The 18,850-nt window shown below is 35.5% G+C and overlaps 1 protein-coding gene across 4 annotated transcripts in view; it reads right to left on the bottom strand.

Moving 5' to 3' along the window:
• Positions 1 to 18,850, bottom strand: part of Nr6a1 (nuclear receptor subfamily 6 group A member 1) — a 216,632-nt gene that overhangs the window by 168,395 nt on the left and 29,387 nt on the right. For all 4 annotated transcript variants that reach the window (XM_076845495.2, XM_076845496.2, XM_076845497.2 and 1 more), the window contains exon 2: positions 6,447 to 6,488. In XM_076845495.2, the coding sequence (XP_076701610.2) occupies positions 6,447 to 6,488 (42 nt within the window). The remainder of the gene's footprint in view (positions 1 to 6,446; positions 6,489 to 18,850) is intronic.

Genomic DNA, 18,850 nt, shown 5'->3' with positions numbered 1-18,850 from the left:
TCTTGCCTCAGTCTCCCAAGTCACTGAGATTACAGGCTTATGCCACCATGTCTGACTCAAATGTTACTTTGAAAATAAAATAACCTGAATTATTCTTCTGTACATAAAAGCCCCACTGTATGGGGCTGGGGTTGTGGCTTAGCTGTAGAGTGCTCGCCCAGAACATGCAAGGCACTGGGTTCGAGCCTCAGCATCACATAAAAATAAATAAAATGCTAGTTTTTAAAACATAAAAAAGCCCGACTATATATATTAGAAATCATTATACTGCCTTAAAGTCTTCCACCATTGGCATCTGAGATTTGTCACAATCAACAAGAGAACTACAGACATTTAAAAACCTGTTTAGGTCTCACAACTCTCATCTGGTAAAATAGTGGGGTTTTTTTTCTTTTTCTTTTTAAATATTTTTAGTTGTAGATGGACACAATACCTTTTATTTATTTATATGTGGTACTGAGACTCAAACCCAGTGCCTCACACTTGCTAGTTAAGTGCTCCACCACTGAGTCACAACCTCAGCCCAGGATAGTGTCTTTTTAAACAGGTTTTATGAGCGCTTAATGAAGAAACTCATGTTAAGTATTATATGTGTAATACTTTTACTACTCTGTAGCAAAAGCCATATCAACTTTTGTGTTGTCCTTCCTGATTAAACCAGTCCCTTGAGGGTAGGAACTGCAGTTTGGCATACAAATTAGGGAGGGAAAAAAATAACAGTAACTGTGTTAAATGGACAGGTACTAAAAAACTGAACCTGAAATTAGATAGCTTCTTAGGTATTAACCCTTCTCACAACTACTGAACATATGCAAAGTACCTGGCACATAAATTCTACCCAATAAATGGTAATTCCCTTTTCCTCTTTGATATCTAACATTCAGTCTTAAGTTCATTCTCTACAACAATACTTGAATCTACATGAACTACTTGCTGAAGCCAAAAATTGTAGCAGTTTGATAACTATGAATACACCCAATAGGACATGGGACAGAATTCAGGAATTCTAGCTAGTACCTATGGGTACACTATACTTGAATGTATGAATACAAAAGAATCTCCTTGGGATCCCAACATACTTGACAGTTGAATGCAAAGTGAGCAAGTTGGTGGTGACAGGCTATCTTAATATGAGCCTGTTTTGTTGTTGTTGTTGTTGTTGTTGTTTTGTTTTGTTTATTAAATTTTACTCATTTATTCCACTATCACCATCCTTGCTTGGTACAGCAAAAAAGGGCAATGATTAAACTTTCAAGTCTCTTTTTTCTTTGGCAGTGCTGGGGATTGAACCCAGGGCCTCGCACATGCTAGGCAATCACTCTATCACTAAGCTACATCCCCACATGTCTTTCAAAAGGCTTATTTATCTAGGTTCTTTATTAGAATATATTTTGCTTTTTAAAGTCTTGATCAGCAAGGATCCCAAATATATAGTGTTTTTTTAAATGGTAACAGTCAGATTTTTAATTGTACAAATCCTTTCCTCAGCATACTTCTATTACACTTTGCTATTAACCAAAGAGAAAATACATAATCTGAGTACTTCTTTTAAATATGCAGTGATCCATGCCTGTGTCAGTGAATTGGGAGGCTAAAGCAGGAGGACTGAAAGTTCAAGACCAGCCTCAGCAACTTAACAAGACCCTGTCTCAAAATAAAAAAGAGCTGAGGATGTAGCTCAGTGGTAAAGCATCCTAGGTTCAATCCCCAGAATGAATGGATGAATAAATAAATAAGCAAGCCAGCTAGCCAGCCAAGTAGAGAGTTAACTTCTTTAATCTCCTAAAGATAAAATGGGTTTGCAGATGGGCATTTGGAAAGTTATCTACCACTACCCTGTAACAACTAACCAGATACTAAAGAAAAACCTTCGCCAAAATGGTTAAAAGTGCATGGGCTCTGTTCCTATGACTGAACTATTTACTTGAAACAGTAATTTATACCTGCCAATAACTGGAATACAGACTAGTTTAACTGAATAAAATGCAGTTGCAATAGCCCATTACTACAGACTGAGAATTTCAACACTATACTACATAGCTTAGAATAGCATATGCTTAATAGTCTTTACCATTTGCCAAGAATTGTTCCAAACCCTTTACATATATTACTTCATTTAATCTATACTAAAGCCCTAATAAAATAAACTTTTACTGTCCCCATTGTATAGATTAAAAAAACCAAGACACAGAGAAATTAAATAACATAACCAAGAATGCAGAGTTAATAAATATTAAAGCCACATTGAATCCAAGTAATCTTGAGCCATAGTTCATGATCCTAATTCAGAAGTTTTTGCTTATATAAAAAGCTAAAGCACTCATTTGAAATGCAGGTGAAAAACTCTGAAACAAACTGTTCACTATGGCATTACATATAATGTCCGAAAAAGGAGAAACAATTTAAATACCCAAGAATGGAAAATGGTAAGTACATCATGGTAAAGCTATTCAGTTTCAATGAAAAATTATCCTGCCATTAAAAATATTTGTGAAAAAAATGTTTCAAGACTTCAGACAGTGGTCTCCTAAGTGGAAAAACAAACAGGATACAAAACTTATAGTATGATTCTTAATTATGAAAAAGATGAGCTCATATACAAACTGGAAGGACATACTGTCAGATGAGAAATACTGGTTACCTCTAGGTGGTGGGATTAAGGATGCTTACATTTTACTTTTAGTGTTTCCAGAAAGAACATATATTATTCTACAAAGGCAATTTCTTTCCTTTAATTAAACTGCACTAAAGTCCTCAACCAGTTGGCAAAAGAACAGTTAAAAAGATCCTAGCTAACGTCAAGTGGTTGCTTTCCTTAGGATAGTATCCTGTGAACATCAGACAACATAACACATTTCAAAAAGAATGTTCATCTTTAACTTTGGAAGTTGAACTAAAATAAGAATTTTCAATTTTGTCCAGTGTCTACTCTCTGTGTAATCATTTTAGGATACTGCAAGAAGAGAAATGGATTTCATTGCACACAATTAAAAAAATTAGGGAATAACTTTGCTGATATATATAATAAAACAAAAGTTTGACTAGAGACTGGAAAGACAGCTGTTGCTAATCCAACTATTTACCCTTTGACCCTCTATCTGCCCAATAAGTGAACAGTACCAATTGTTTCCCTGTATTATGTGCTGTTTACAATCCCTGAGAGAGGCATGAAAGGAATTAATAATTTAGCCTAAAAAGCTGACAGTCTTTATTGGGGAGCCCCTTGTCTGTGGAACAGAAATCAGAACAGGAGCTGTTGTGAAGTCACAGGTCACTTTACTGTTCCTGTTTTATAACTTAATTGGCCTCCAAACATAAATCAATTATTTCTCCTGTTTTAAGTAACAATGACTTCTATTCTTTAACTTCCCTTGTATCAAGTCAGTCCTTGTTCTCTTGAGTTTTACAACTACACGGTAAACATGATGGCTGAGGAAAAAACTGGGGGAGCAAGCCAGACTGGGGGTTATTTGGAAACAGAAGCACAGAAAGGTTATGCTGTTTTGAACTTCTCTTGACCTTTGACTGCCCTTGTCCCTAGCTTATGCTAATGGACACGGTATAGGGACATTTCTTGTAGAAATGAACTTAGCCTGAACCTGTGCCATAACATTGGACTCCAGGAAGCCCAGGAATCGTAGGAAAGCAGCCAGAGTGTGAACAGCTGCCCATATTCCAAACACAGCTTTCCATCTGCTCAACTACAGAAAAGGTTTAAAAAAAAATTATACACACACACACACACACACTTGAATTGGACCAAGTTAGTACTTGTTTCAACACATACAAAGTGTTATCCCAGATCTCCATGTATAACCACTGCCAAGCACAACTGGAAATCAGCAGCAAAAATATTTCCTATTACAAAATAGGCAAGTGTGAACAGGCTTCCCTACCAGGAATTTGGAAAGGGGGTAGAAAATGAGGCCTCCAAATTCCAAAGATACAACAACAACAAAAAAATCCCTATTATTCTCAATCTAATGTGCGAAAGTCATGAGGTATTAGCAAATGTTATTCCTTCCCAGTCCAAATCTATAGAATTTGCAGTATCTAAAACCATAATCAATTTAATACAACATACACAGCCCATTTCAGTTTTGAGGCTTCCTGTAACTTCACAAGGTAAGCATGTCAAGCTAGGCACAGTGGTGCGTGCCTGTAATCTTAACAGCTCAGGAGGTTGAGGCAAGAGGATCACGAGATCAAAGCCAACCTGAGCAATTTAGCTTAGCGAGGCCCTAAGCAACTCAGTGAGACCCGGTCTCTAAATAAAATATTAAAATAAATATTAAAACGGGCTGGGGATGTGGCTCAGAGGTTAAGCACATCTGGGTTCAATTCCTGGTACCCCCCACCCCCGTAAAAAATGCATGCCTAATTGTACCCCAAGACAATAAAATTTTATTTTTGCCTGTTTATTGTTAATAAGATCTTTATGTGTTTCTTCAAAGAGAAAGAATAAAAATACTAATTTCACCAAGATAAAAATTACTGAGAATACCACCCACATATACTAAGTACTTTTTTAAAGTGATACTTTTAGTGACTTTCATTCTAAATTGATATATAAAATTATATCCTTCTCATGGAATGGAGAGGTCTATAAATCAGCATATTTAGCTGGGAATTGTAAACAGAAATGTTAAATGAACCAAAAAAAAAAAAAAATGCTTGGGCTCAGAAAGCAGAATAATTCAACAATAATCTTTATGAGATCAAGGGTCTTTCTCAGAAAATAGCAGGAGCTACTTTCAGTTGCTCTTAGGTGCATAAAATGAAAATAAATTTAGGTACTATGTCCTAAATTCAAGGTTTGAAAAGTCTCTTCTCAAATATTTCATAAGACTGTCAAAAGATGAGGGCAGGAGCTCATCATTTGTATAACCCTTGAGCCTAGAAAGGGGCCTGAAGCAAAGAGAACACACAATGTTTAATAAAATGAATTTTCAGTTTATTTAGTATGTTTTATATATGATTTTCTGAAATATCACATAGTATCTCAAAATCCTTCCTAGCACTCAAAAATTCTTCTAGGAAAGGACAATGACTCAAGAAAATAACTGAATTTACCTTTTCCTCCTCCTATTAAGGCTATTCGAAAGAGAAGGACAGAAAGAATACCCACAGTTACTGGTATACTGGGGATATATGACCTATTACAGAACTAATACTGAGCTAGGCACCATGACACATGCCTATATTTTCCAGCTTCTTGGGAGGCTGAGGCAGAAAGAACACAAATTCAAAGCCAGCCTAGGCAACTTATCAAGATCCTATCTCAAAATAAATTTAAAAGGGCTTGGAATGTAACTCAGTTATAAAATGCTTAGATAGCATGTGTGAAGGTTCACTAGGTTCAATCCCCAGTACTGCCCCCTCACCAAAAAAAAAATTTAAAAAATAAGGATTCTGAACTTTATGACTTCCAAAAAGACAAATTTTGTTTCCTGTTGTTTGATACGTACCACCGGATTTATTTTGTTTCAGAATAGTTGAACAAACATGGATATTTATACTACAAAGGTACGTGGGAAAATATGAAAAGTCCAAATACTCTCAGAGCTGGTATAGCCAGGATGGTATAAGGTTCACTTTATCACTTACCTTAAGAGCAGACTGGTGACAAATGACCCCATTACCTTTAAAAAGTTCTAGCACCAGAAATAACTCTAGACATCTCAAGTCTTACTCTAAATCATCATTTAACCTTTTCTCATATAGCAAAATATCCATACACAGTGGATTTTCTCGTGTTTATTTCTAACAATTATATACCATATCCCAGGACTATCAAAATACTGTGTGGTACATTTTGGTAGCATGAAAAATGATTATTTTTGATCATCATTTAATTAGATCTTGAAATGGTCACTCTTAAACCTTAACCTGAAGAATGTAGATGCAAATGCTTTACAAATTAAACTGGTACAAAGTTATCAATTATAAATTTTTAAATGACAAATAATCTTTCTTTGAAATAAACTGTCAAAACTAGTCAATATTTTAGAAAAGAGCTGAGTTGTGATATATGGTTGAGATGTGCACATAAGAATGCATACATTTTTACTGTTGTTGCCAGTGTCATAGGAGGATGAGGAACAGAACAAGATTAGTGTTAAGTAGAAACTTGAAGCAAACCAACTTTCTATGAAATGAATAGATCCTAGCTATCAAACAATATATGGATAGCCAGGATCTATTCATTTCATAGAAAGCATTGTGTTGTGTCCAACTACACCTAAAATAAATAATAAATATTTTAAAAATATATATATATGGAAAAGAAAAGTCATCATTAGAAAATACAGAATGTCATTCCCATAATTACAAATTGAGAGTCAAACTATAGAAGGTTTATCAATGACATATTAAGTTATACATTTAAAAGCATACACACACATCCTTTCCTTACCAACAAACATTGGGTAACAATTGGAACTTACTAGTGCCTGGATCAAGCTCTGACAACTCATCCTGACAGAAACCTGAAGAGAAAGAACAGGAAAAAAAGATTATGATCCGTGAATTATTGTAAGCTAACTTCAAATATGAACTATTATCAAAGTAGGGGGAAAATTCAGAATGGAGAAAACAGCACTTACTACACAGTTGCAAGGAAGATTAGGGAAACAGCAATATAAAATGCTAAGCACAACTTATCACACAGTAGGAGCTCAAATAAGCAGTAGCACAAGTAATTATGAGTAAGCATGCCAATGTCTGTTAGAATAAAAACACATAGGAAAATTACACTTCATTTCAGACCTGTAATGTTCTACTTAAAAAAAAAAAAAAAACCTCTCCCAAAGAGAGAAATAAGAGCTTCTAACAAATATCAAACAAAATAATTTTATTTAAAATTTTCACAGATGCTGAAAATTTGACCCATATATATACACGGAAGCAATTCTTCCATAGTAAGTGCACTGTTTAAGCTAGAGGTATATCTGAGTGGCAAAGAATGAGGCAGCCTGGACAGTGTATGGAAGGCCTGAAAAAGGAGACTGAATGTGAAACTCCAAAGTTCTAAAGCTGCTGAGAACAGCTGAGAAGGCTGGGAAAGCTCATCTCAGAGCCATTTTAAAGTCTCTCTACATACAAATAATGGAAATTTGAAGATCCCTGGGGAGATTCCAGGTATCTTAGTCCACAAAGGCTGCTATAACAAAATACTATAAACTAGATTGGGTTAATGACATCATGACAGGATCCCTGTCCCAGGTCCTGCCTTTATAATTTGAAAAGCCGGCTCAGTACAAAATGAAAACATGGTGTCTATCATCTATTGATTTATTCAGGAACTGGAGATGTACCTCAATAGTAGAGCACATGACCAAATTCAATCTCAGCACTTAAAAAAAAAAAAAAAAAAAAAAAAAAAGAGGGAACGGGGGTTGTAGCTCAGTGGTAGAGTGCTTGCCTAGCATGTGTGAGACACTGGGTTCAATCCTCAGTACCACATAAAAATAAATAAATAAAATAAAGGCATTGTGTCCATCTACAACCAAAATTTAAAAAAAAAAAAAAGAATTTCAATTTATGTATTCAAGTTTGGGAAGGATAAACATTTGGACACAGTACCTGGCAATGAGAAAATAACTAACTCATCATTTACACGTTCACCGAATACTCAATATCCTGCCAGAATTGAAACAGAGAATTCACATTCTCCTAATCTATAACTGACCTAAAAACAGAGTGATATCACGGGAAGGCATGAAAGGACAATGGAAAAGACAGATACCACCCCCCCACAGATTAACTCCAGCCACTTTTAGTTATATGACCTGAGGCAAGTCACTGCCTACTATGGGCCTCACATTATAGACATTAAATAAAACATCTATGTCATAGTAATTTTTTTTCTTTCATTTTTTTGTGATGTTGGGGATTGAACCCTTGTGGATTTAAGATAAGCACCCTACCAACTGAGCTATATCTCTCCAACCCTAAATAAAACATCTATATTAGAAATATCAATAAAGGACAAAGCTTAATGTTCCTTCTGAAGCATTCTGAACTCAAAGCAACTAGACTGATTACAAAGAGAAGGTAACTCAAAAATAAAAACAAAAAATACTAATAATGCTCATTATTGATAATAATAACATCTATTGCTTTAATCTGCCTAGCAATCATTCCCTCCTTCTGTTAATGGCACCCTAATTTTTCTATGGAGACTTCCACTCCCACGTCCATATGATCCAAGGCAGATTGACCCTATCCTTCCCATAAACTGAGATTGACAACAGCAGTTATCTCATACGGGTATTAAAAGGATTAAATGAGATAGTGCATGTAAAGACTTTGCAATACTTACAGAGCTCAACATATGTGAGCTACTGCTAACTAATTCCTAGGGATCCATTCAATTTGATGCTGTGACTGTGGGGACAAAGTGTTCATCATAAAAGGGCAACTACTGAGCCATTCATGACATTGAATGGAACCCTAATAATGTCACCTTAGGTAACTGCTCTAATCCTTAAAACCTGTTTTTATATTTTCAGCTTTAAAACTATTTGATGTGATGATTCAAGATGTTTGCTACTCCCTGAGGAAAGGTCTCTATATTTACCCAAAATAAATTTCTTCAAGAGTCACAAAATGTTCTAATTATGGAACTGATGTCCACATTTCCACCATCTCATCCTGAGACAATCAGCTAAAAATATCTCTGATTTTTATAGAAAACAACATAATTCTACCTACAAACCACACATTTCTAAATCAGTGCAATGGGCAGATTTGGTTACCATTCCCAAGCAGAATCTACCCAGACTTCAGCAACCAGATCTAGCTAGCAAAATTATTTGTTTGTTCCTAAAAGGATGCAAACCACTGCTAGACATAATCCCAAATGGACTTCTTCAGGTAGGTTCAACTCAAAGGCAAAAAGTATCAGTTATTCAGTAGAAAGCAGACACCTAATCCCAATAAGCATATAAAATATCCCCCGCAATGCCATCTGCTTCACAGAATACACTACATTAAACATATTAGAAAATATTATCACAAATCCATGGTCTCTAGCTGGGACCCTAAATTGCTTTCCAACAAGAAACACAAATACATTCCCAGAATATCATAAATTCAGTGTACACACAAGATATCTGAAGTTACAGTGTGATTTGCCACTGTGTGATTTGCCACTGTTTAATTAACCACCCTAAGCCTACCTCCTGAAATGGGGATTAAAAATAGCCATCATGTTTATCTGCTATGATTTGGTGAGTATATGTACTGATCAATGAATGCATTGAAGTTAAGGAACCCTCTTTAATACAAGAGAAGGTTCAATTGACGAGCTTCTCCTAATAGGCATCTGACAAAAAGATCAATGACTCCTTAGACTGTGACTGGCTACAGTGACAGATTAGAGTCACTGATTTTTTTTTTTTTTTTTTTTAACTACAAAACTACTTTACTAGGAGAAACAGTTAAAACTTTTGAGTAACTTTTTCCAAATATAAACAAATAAAGGCTATGGGTCATGCCCATCAACAAATTCAGGCCTGAAACAATAGCTAAACTATGCTTTATTATGTATCTTAAAAATTGAAGTCAGTGTTAACTCAAGGAATGTTTTATATGTATTCATTTATTAATTACCACAGTACTGGGCATTGAACCCAGGGATGCTCTACTTCTTGAGTTACATTCAGCCCTTTTCAAGTTTTATTTTGGAACAGGGAGTCCATCCTCCTATCTCAATCTCCCAAAATTGCTGGGATTACAAGCATGCACCATCACACCCAGAAGGAACGTTTTGATTTAATCTGACTGGAGGATGGTGGTATAGGACAAATGAGCACTGGATCCTAGTTACTCAGTATATTTTGAAATTGAGCAGTCCACAAGTGAGAGGCGATAAATTCTATAATTCTATTCAAACACACACACACACACACACACACACACATTATAGTTGAGACAGGAGGATTGCAAATTCAATGCCAGCCTCAGGAACTTAGCAAAGCCCTAAACAACTTAATGAGACTAGGTCTCAAGATAAAGGGCTGGTGATATAACTCTGTGTGTGTGTGTGTGTGTGTGTGTGTGTGTGTCCTTCAAAATCTGCCTACCATTTCAACTTTATTTCTTGCTTTTCACCACATCCCAACCAACAGTGTACACTTTATCCATAATGAATTACACTGAGGCTCCCTGAATTCAGTATGTTCTTCAGTATCCATTCCTTTGCACATGCTATCTTCTCCAACTAAACCCACCTCTAATCACCACTCTAAGATCAGAACTCAGATCAAATCAGATCAAATCTTGCCCCTGCTATACACAGTTTGGGTTAGGCCTCATAGAAACAGTAAATTAGAACTTAGCTTTTCTAAAGGGAGGGAAAACTGCTTTCAAGATCATAGAAACATTAAAATAATCTACAAGTTTGAAATTTAAATATTTTAATTAAATGCAAGATAGAATATTTCACCCAAACCACTGCAATTCAAGTTTTATATTTTTTTTAAATATTTTTTAGTTATACATGGACATAATATCTTTATTTTATTTATTTGTTTATTTTTATGTGGTGCTAAGAATCAAACCCAGTGCCTCACATGTACAAGGCAAGCACTCTGCCACTGAGTCACGACCCCAGCCCCTCAAGTTTTATATTGTTTTCAATGTGAGATATAAAAGTGACTAGAGAGCTGGGGTTGTGGTTGAGTGGTACAGTGCTTGTCTAGCATGTGTGAGGCACTTGGGTTCTATTATCAGCACTGCATATAAATAAATTAATAAAATAAAAGTCCATCAATGTCTAAAAAAAAAATTTTTTTTAAAGTGAACCAGAAGGCAGGTACAGTGGCACATACCTGTATTCCCAGAGACTTGGCAGGCTAAGACAGGAAGATTATAAGCTCAATGCCAGCCTCAGCAATTTAGCAACATAGTGAGATGGGGATGGGGCTGGAGTTGTGTCTCAGAGGTAGAGCACTGGCCTAGGACAGGTGAGTCCCTAGGTTCGATCCTCAGAACCTCATAAAAACAAATAAACAACAACAAATAAATAAAGGTTAAATTCTTAAAGGAAAAAAAAAAAGGACTGGGGATGTAACTCAGTGTGTAAAGCACACCTGGGCTCAATCCCCAGTACCCCCAAAAAATAAACAAACAAATAAAGTAAAAATGAACCCAGGCTTCCAAGAATAGTTTTGTGCCCCTCTTCTATGCTCCCACAGGCTTCTGTGCTCTCTATACCATATCATGATCAGGCCCATTAGAACCCAAATTCTCTAAAACCTAAGAATCTAGAAATTTATTTTTTTGGTTCCCCTAAAAAACAAACAAACAAACAAAAAAAAAAAAACACTTTACCCAGGATTTCTACTGATATACAATAGTCACATGTTGGTCCTTTCTGGACCAACCAGCTCTGATCAGTTTTATCAATTCTCATCTAATCTTAATAAGGTCTCCAGTGAAACTATGTTATCTTCCTTCAGCTGGATCTAGTCTCAGCTCCAACTACAGCTGTAGCCTCAGGACTGAGGAAGGTTACCATGTCCCAAGAAAGGTTGCTTAGTAAATGCTTGAAGAACTGTTTCTCCAAAAGACAACGATGGTAAATAACTTTGCAACCACAATGAGTTAAACAAAGTGAAAGAGAAAGTGAGTTTCTCAGCTTTAAAGGTCTAGAACAGTGCTGTCCAATAGAAATTTTTACCATAAAGTAAATGTTATATAGCTATACTGTCCAAGAAACTGAATTTTTAACTTTACCCTTAATTAATTTAAATAGCCACATAAGGCTAGAGGTTATACTATTGGACAATGAAAGTCTAAAAGTCACTCATCCTTCTAGATGTTATCAGGTCAAGTGTTTTGAATTCTGTTGCAGTTTGTAATATGGAAATGTATAAGGTAGAATTATTTGCTATCTGACTTATAATTATAGATGGCTGTATCAGTTATTATCAGAATAATATATCCATCAGCCTGCAAATGCAGTCACTCACTCCAAGAAATGTTAAGTATTTACCCATGCTGTAGCAAGCCTGGGGTCTAGAACATGAATAACTAACTACGAAAGAATAAACAGTCCAGTGGAGTACAGACCAAAATAATTGGAGAGCCCAATAATGTGAATGTTCATAATGTAACTACACTGTACATTTAGAAAGTTAAAATGGTAAGAAAGGGCTGGGGTTGTGGCTCAGTGGTATAGCGCTCACCTAGCACATGCAAGGCCCGTTAAATCCTCAGCACCACAGATAAATAAATAAAATAAAGGTATTGTGTCCAACTACAACTAAAAAAAAAAATTACATTAAAAAAATTAAAATGGGGGCTGGGGATGTGGCTCAAGCGGTAGTGCGCTCGCCTGGCACGTGTGCGGCCCAGGTTGGATCCTCAGCACCACATATAAACAAAGATGTTGTGTCCGCCGAAAACTAAAAAATAAATATTAAAAATTCTCTCTCTCTCTCTTAAAAAAAAATGGTAAGTTTTATGCTATGTATATTTTACCACAATAAAAAAATATATAATAACGCCTAGTGAAAAAACATCAAACAATATTTCTGAAAAAAACTAACTGTATGGGGACATATAAACAAGTACAGAGTAATAAGACCATAATTTTTTATAGCAGAATAGATTCAAACACTGAAACTATTACTTAATAATTGTATTGTGAAAGTGACCTCGAAGAGACAATTTTGTTTTCTGTAGACTATTATGAAGATTCGGTGATATGATGCACTTAAAGTCAGTCAAAGTGCTCAGTTGCTATGATCAATATTGTAAGAGCGAAAAAGCAGTAATCATGGGGTCAGGAGTATGGGGAGGAAAACAAGCATTCACAAGACAAACAGGGATATTTCTGAGACATATATATTCTGAGGAAGCAGCACGTAAAAGGAATGGACAGCAGAAGCAGAATGTTACCTGACAATCTGATTTGAGTAGAGGGCTACCAGGGCCTTAGCATAAAGACATTTTAACTACTATACATGAGTTTTTGGCTTTTATCCTATGGCAATAGTAACTAAAAATACAGATATAGCTAAGGAAGTAGGATAATACCAGCCCAACTCTATCTTAATACAGTGGCTCTAAAATTTCAACCAGGAAACTAAAGCACATAGAGTTTTTAAAAAAAAATACAAAAACTTTCTTGTTGTTAGCCAAGAAACATGGTAAACCATCCACAACTCCTTAAATCTAGGAACTCTTCCCAATTTTTACAGTCCTCCTCCAACCCCTTCCACATTCTAGGTAGAATATGTACTATGCATAGCCTGGGTATATGCTAAGAAGAAATGTGGCTTCCCTTTTTTTTTTTTTTCTTTTTTTCCATTTCTGTAACATCAGCTAGTCAGACCACAGTCTGGGATACAGCTGAGTTAATGCCTACAAGCTAGCTCCAGACCCAAGAAAATACAAGACTGTATTTTCTTGGGATTGGCTGAGCATTAAATTCACATCTGCCTCTTGCCTTTCTACTCATGGAATGAAGCACCACTTGGACCATTAGTTTTGTTTATCATAGGCAACCTGACAAATCATACTTCAAGATCCAGAAAATGGACTTTTTTGAATGCAAAGACCTAGCACCAGGAGTCCACACAGCAAAAGCTGGCTGGAAGAGCTTCAAGTAATAGTTCCCCTTCTCCACCTTTACAAATGTCAAGGTCACATTTTAAAAACTGCAATAAAGGGCTTGCATTATGGCTCAGTGGTAGAATGCCTGCCTAGCACATGTGAGGCACAGTGTTCTATCCTCAGCACCACATAAAAATACATAAAGATATTGTGTTTATCTACAACTAAAAAAATTTTTTTTAAATATTTATTTATTTATTAGTTTTCGGCAGACACAACACCTTTGTTTGTATGTGGTGCTGAGGATCGACCCCGGGCTGCACGTATGCCAGGCGAGCACCCTACCACTTGAGCCACATCCCCAGGCCCTAAAAAAAAAAAATTTTAACTGCAATAAAAAATGTCCTTTTCCTAATGTCATTTTCTTTTTTTTTTTTTTTTTTTTGAGGTTGTAGATGGACAGAATGCCTTTATTTTATTTGTTAATTTTTATGTGGTGCTGAGGATCAAACCCAGTGCCTCATATGTACTAGGCAAGTGCTTTGTCACTGAGCAACAGCCTCAGCCCTAATGTCATTTTCTTAATATGAAATCTAAGGGAAAAAAAAAAACAGAGATGGAGGAGTGTGTCAAGAAGTCTTAATTATAAAATCTATTATGCCCACATATTTGCTCAGCATAAATGAAGTTTATAAAACTGCCTATATTTCTATGGAAACATTAATGACTTCTCTCTGATCAATCTATATCACCTTTTATATCATTTTTCAGGCTTCTAGCTTTATAATCATAACCTTGAAAGTAGATGAAGGCAGAATAGCCAGCTAAAGATTATGACATTTCAATTTTAAAACATTCCATAAAAAAAAAAAAAAAAACAGTACACAGATTCAAGGCTGTGGCTACAGAATCAGAAGGTAAAAAAAAAAAAAAAAAAACAATTTTCAATCTGATGAGTCAGAGGTCAGTAGTGTTCCCATGGGGAAAACAGTACAGGGATTTCTCAGAAAACTGCATGCATGTATACTGATGAGCCTTTGACTTTTTTTTTTTTTTTTTTTTTTTTTTTTTGGTGGTGTTGGGGATTGAACTCAGGGCTTTGTGCATATGAGGCAAGCACTCTACCAACTGAGCTACAACCCCAGCCCATCTTTAACATTTTTCATTTACAATTTCTGGTTCTCTGGAGGAACAAAAGGGGTTGGTGATAATTTCATATTCCACTTGAAAGTTAAAGAAATTTCAAAATGTATACATACAAAAATGTATAAAATAATCTGTCAGCTGCTATTTATTGAATCTTTACTACATGCCAATGATCAACCTGAAGCTTTATGTGAATTCTTACTGAAAAAAGAGATACTATCATTTCCATCTTATAGGTTTAAAGAGATTACTTTATAAGGAAAAAAAAAGACACAGCAATCAAAATCAACTTGAAGACATCTTAACTAATAAAACCCTACCTTTGCATAGTACATGCTTTGCAACAACCAGAAGAGGGGAATTTGGCGTAATTTTGAAGACCAAATCCTCACACTCATGACAGCAAAGCCTCTTCTTGAATAATCCAAGATGTCCATGTCAGAAGCAACCATTAACTGCTGCCTTTTTTTTTTTTTTTTTCAATATTGGGTATTGAACCCAGGGCCTTAGGCATGCTAGGCAAAGCAAGTGTTCTACCACTGAGGTACACCCTGTCCCTGCTAACAGCACCTTTTGGAAAACTCGAATGTTCCCAACAGGTTTGGGGAAGAGTGAAGTTTGTTTTTTTTGTTTTGTTTTGTTTGGTTTGGTTTTTGGTTTTTGGTTTCTTGGGGGCTGTCATTTCAAAAACTGGGGGGAGGGGAAGTTCCTCACATGCCAAGGAGTTTGTTAGAACATGGTCAGAAAACTTATGAAGTCATTTCATAAAGTGCCCTATACCGTCCGCAACAGATGGTGTGATGAAACAGTAGAAGCCAGCCAACTTTTGGGGGGAAATTCATTAGAAAGGAGCAGATATGACCCACAAGTGGCAGAATTTTATTTTATTTTTATTTCCTTTAAAAACCTCTATATGAAAATTGATGCATGAAAAGCCTTTAAAATGTCCATTTAAATCCACCCTAGAAATCTAAAACAGAAATAAAGAAAAGAGTACACAATTGGAAGCACCTAAAAATTCAACCCCAAGGGAATAAATTAGGAATAACTATTCAATGAGGTATTTATTAAGAGTCTATAATGGGCCAGTATCATATAATGCCATATTTTAAAGTGTAACATTAAATTGTATTCCTCAAAGTGAATTCAGCTATATTCTAACTCTATATATATGACAAAACACATTTTGGTATCATCTCCCAATGATTAGCTCTAAGCATGAATGTTATGGCTGATTTCTTCCATCAAATTTTTTTGACTAAAAGTATAACGCTTTCGCCGGGCATGGTGGAGCATGCCTATAATCCCAGCAACTCAGGAGGCTGAGACAGAAGATCACAAGTCAGAGGCCAACTTCAGCAACTTAGTGAGAGCCTCAGCACTTAGCAGGACCCTGTCTTGAAATTAAAAAAAAAAAGGACTGAGGATATGTAGGCTCAGTGGTAAAGCATCCCTGGGTTCAATCACCAAGACAAAAACAAAAACATTTATTATTTTTATATGCAGAAATGTACACTTTTTAAATCCTCAAAACAAGATGATTTGAGTAAACTCTAAAACACACACATCAACAGAATAAAAAGAAAATGCAAGACATTCTCCATTGAATTTTATGTTACCATCATTTTAGAAATAAGATTCTTTCAGAATACTAGGTTGGTCATTAATATATAAAGCTCAATATCATCTACCAACTTCAGAAATCCATTGTGTGGCAACAAAAAGATACAACTTCTTTTACCTTGCACTCCAGAAACCTTTAAATCTGAAGTAAAACTAGTTAATTATATCTGTGAAATAATTTGAAAAGAAATTTTAAGACTATTCAAATTTGATGAGTTAAGACAGAAGACACTCCACAAATACAAAGGGTATTACACAAACAGGATTAAGGAGAAGCACTTAGATACTCAAACTTTCCATATTCTAAATTAAATTCCATTAATATGTATCTAGTGTTTTCAATGGACAGGACACTATACTAGATTACAAAAGGGAAACAATGCTGAATAAATCTGGTTATCCCTAGACTGTGATCACTTGCTAGAGAAAACAGAAAAGTTATTGGATACAAGGACAAACAGTCCTTCTTATTTTTTTCTAGGGAAAACCAGAAAAGACTTAATGGCAAAAGTAGCACTTGAATCAAACTAATAAGCATGAAAATAAGAATGCAAATTAAGACAGAAGAGCTGGGACTGTGGCGGCTGCCGTAGTGCTTTTGTCTGGCATATGTGAGGCACTGGGTTCGATTCTCAGCACCGCATACAAATAAATAAAGGTCTATCAACAACAACAACAACAAATAAATAAATAAATAAATAAAGACTATCAATAAAACTCAGCAAGCCATATATACCTTCTGGATGTCCTTACCCGCACCAGCAAATATTTTCCCCAGAGGCAATCATAAAAAAGATGAGAATTATGTAGGTCCTGTCTGGCACATTGTTTCCTAAATGAAATCAAGCAAACCAAGGCCTATTCTGGTATAGACACACTACTGTCTCATCATGGGTTGGATGGTCCCATTGACACACATGGTTTCATTTGCATTTCCCAACTGTTGACCCCACACACAAAAACTTCCAGATGAGACTCTTCTGAATCACAGACCCATCTGTCAAACTGCCTACTGTCAAATTCAAGATGTCAAACTGTTACTTTCTCTCTGAAACCTGCTTCTTGTATCCCCAGTCAGGTTTCTAGGTACCACTAATTCTCAGTCCCCAATAAAGATTCCCAGGGATCACTCCTAGGCACCTATTTAACCTTCCCCAAATTCCCATCTCAGTCATCCTCTCTTTAATCTCTATAGACCCAACTGAAATCTTCTAATCAGCCTAGAATTCTAAACTATTAAAACTGTCCTCTCAGAATTTAAACTTCGTGATCCACTCAAAAATCCTATTAATTCCTCCTTTTAAACTCATTAGCATGACACTCATGGGCTTAAATTACAGAAATAAATAAATTCAACATTTTGGGGAAAAAACATATCACTCACACAAACTGCATAAACAAGCAGGGGTATCCATCCTCATATCAGATAAAGTGGACTTCAAGCCAAAGTTAATCAGAAGGGTTAAAGAAGAATATTTCACACTGCTTAAGGGAATCATATGTCAAATAAGACATATCAATCATAAACATATATGCCCCAAACAATGAAACATCTACGTAGAATCAAAAAGAACATAACACAATAATACTAAGTGACTTTAACACATCTCTCTCACCACTGGATAGATCCTCCAAACAAAAACTAAACAAAGAAACTACAGAACTAAATAATACAATCAATAATTTAGATTTAACAGATTATATAGAATATTTCATCCATCATCTAGTGAATATACTTTCTTCTTGGCAGCACATGGATCCTTCTCTAAAATGACCACAAAGCAACTCTTAGCAAACACAAAAAACAGAAATACTACCCTGCATTCAATCAGATCACAACAGAATAAAACTATAAATCAATGATAAAATAAAAAATAGAAGCTACTCCAACACCTGGAGAACAAATAACACGCTACTGAATGACAAATGGATAGCAGAAGAAATCAAGGAGGAAATAAAAAATACTTAGAGGTAAATGAGTACTTAGAGGTAAATGAGAACACTGATAACAACATATCAAAATCTCTGGGACACTATAAAGGCAGAGCTAAGAGGAAAGTTCATTGCATTGAACACATTCATTAAAAAGAATAAAAAGTCAACAAATAAATGACTTAGTATTATATCTCAGAGCCCTAGAAAAAGAACAAATCAACATCAAAAGCAGATCATCCCTTTGCTGGTTTTCACTTTTTTTTTTTTTCCCCCACTTCATCCTCATGGAACATTTTGTTGAAAATGTTCTGTTCGGCTGGGATTGTGGCTCAGCGGTAGAGCGCTCACCTAGCAGGGCAGGACCTGGGTTCGATCCTCAGCACCACATAAAAATAAAGGCATTGTGTTGTGTCCATCTACACCTAAAAAATAAATAAATATTTTTTAAAAAGTTAATTTAAAAAAAAAAGAAAATAGCTCTGTTGCATAGGCTTTCTAGCTGTGGATTTTTAAATTTTTGTTTATCATGGAATGTTTTAATTTCATCTTCAAATCTGAAACTTAATTTTGCTGGATATAA

Source organism: Callospermophilus lateralis, chromosome 2 (assembly GCF_048772815.1).
Source record: "Callospermophilus lateralis isolate mCalLat2 chromosome 2, mCalLat2.hap1, whole genome shotgun sequence".
Taxonomy (NCBI): Eukaryota; Metazoa; Chordata; class Mammalia; order Rodentia; family Sciuridae; genus Callospermophilus; species Callospermophilus lateralis.
Note: the sequence above shows the minus strand (reverse complement) of the source record. Positions and strands in the feature narration are given on the sequence as shown.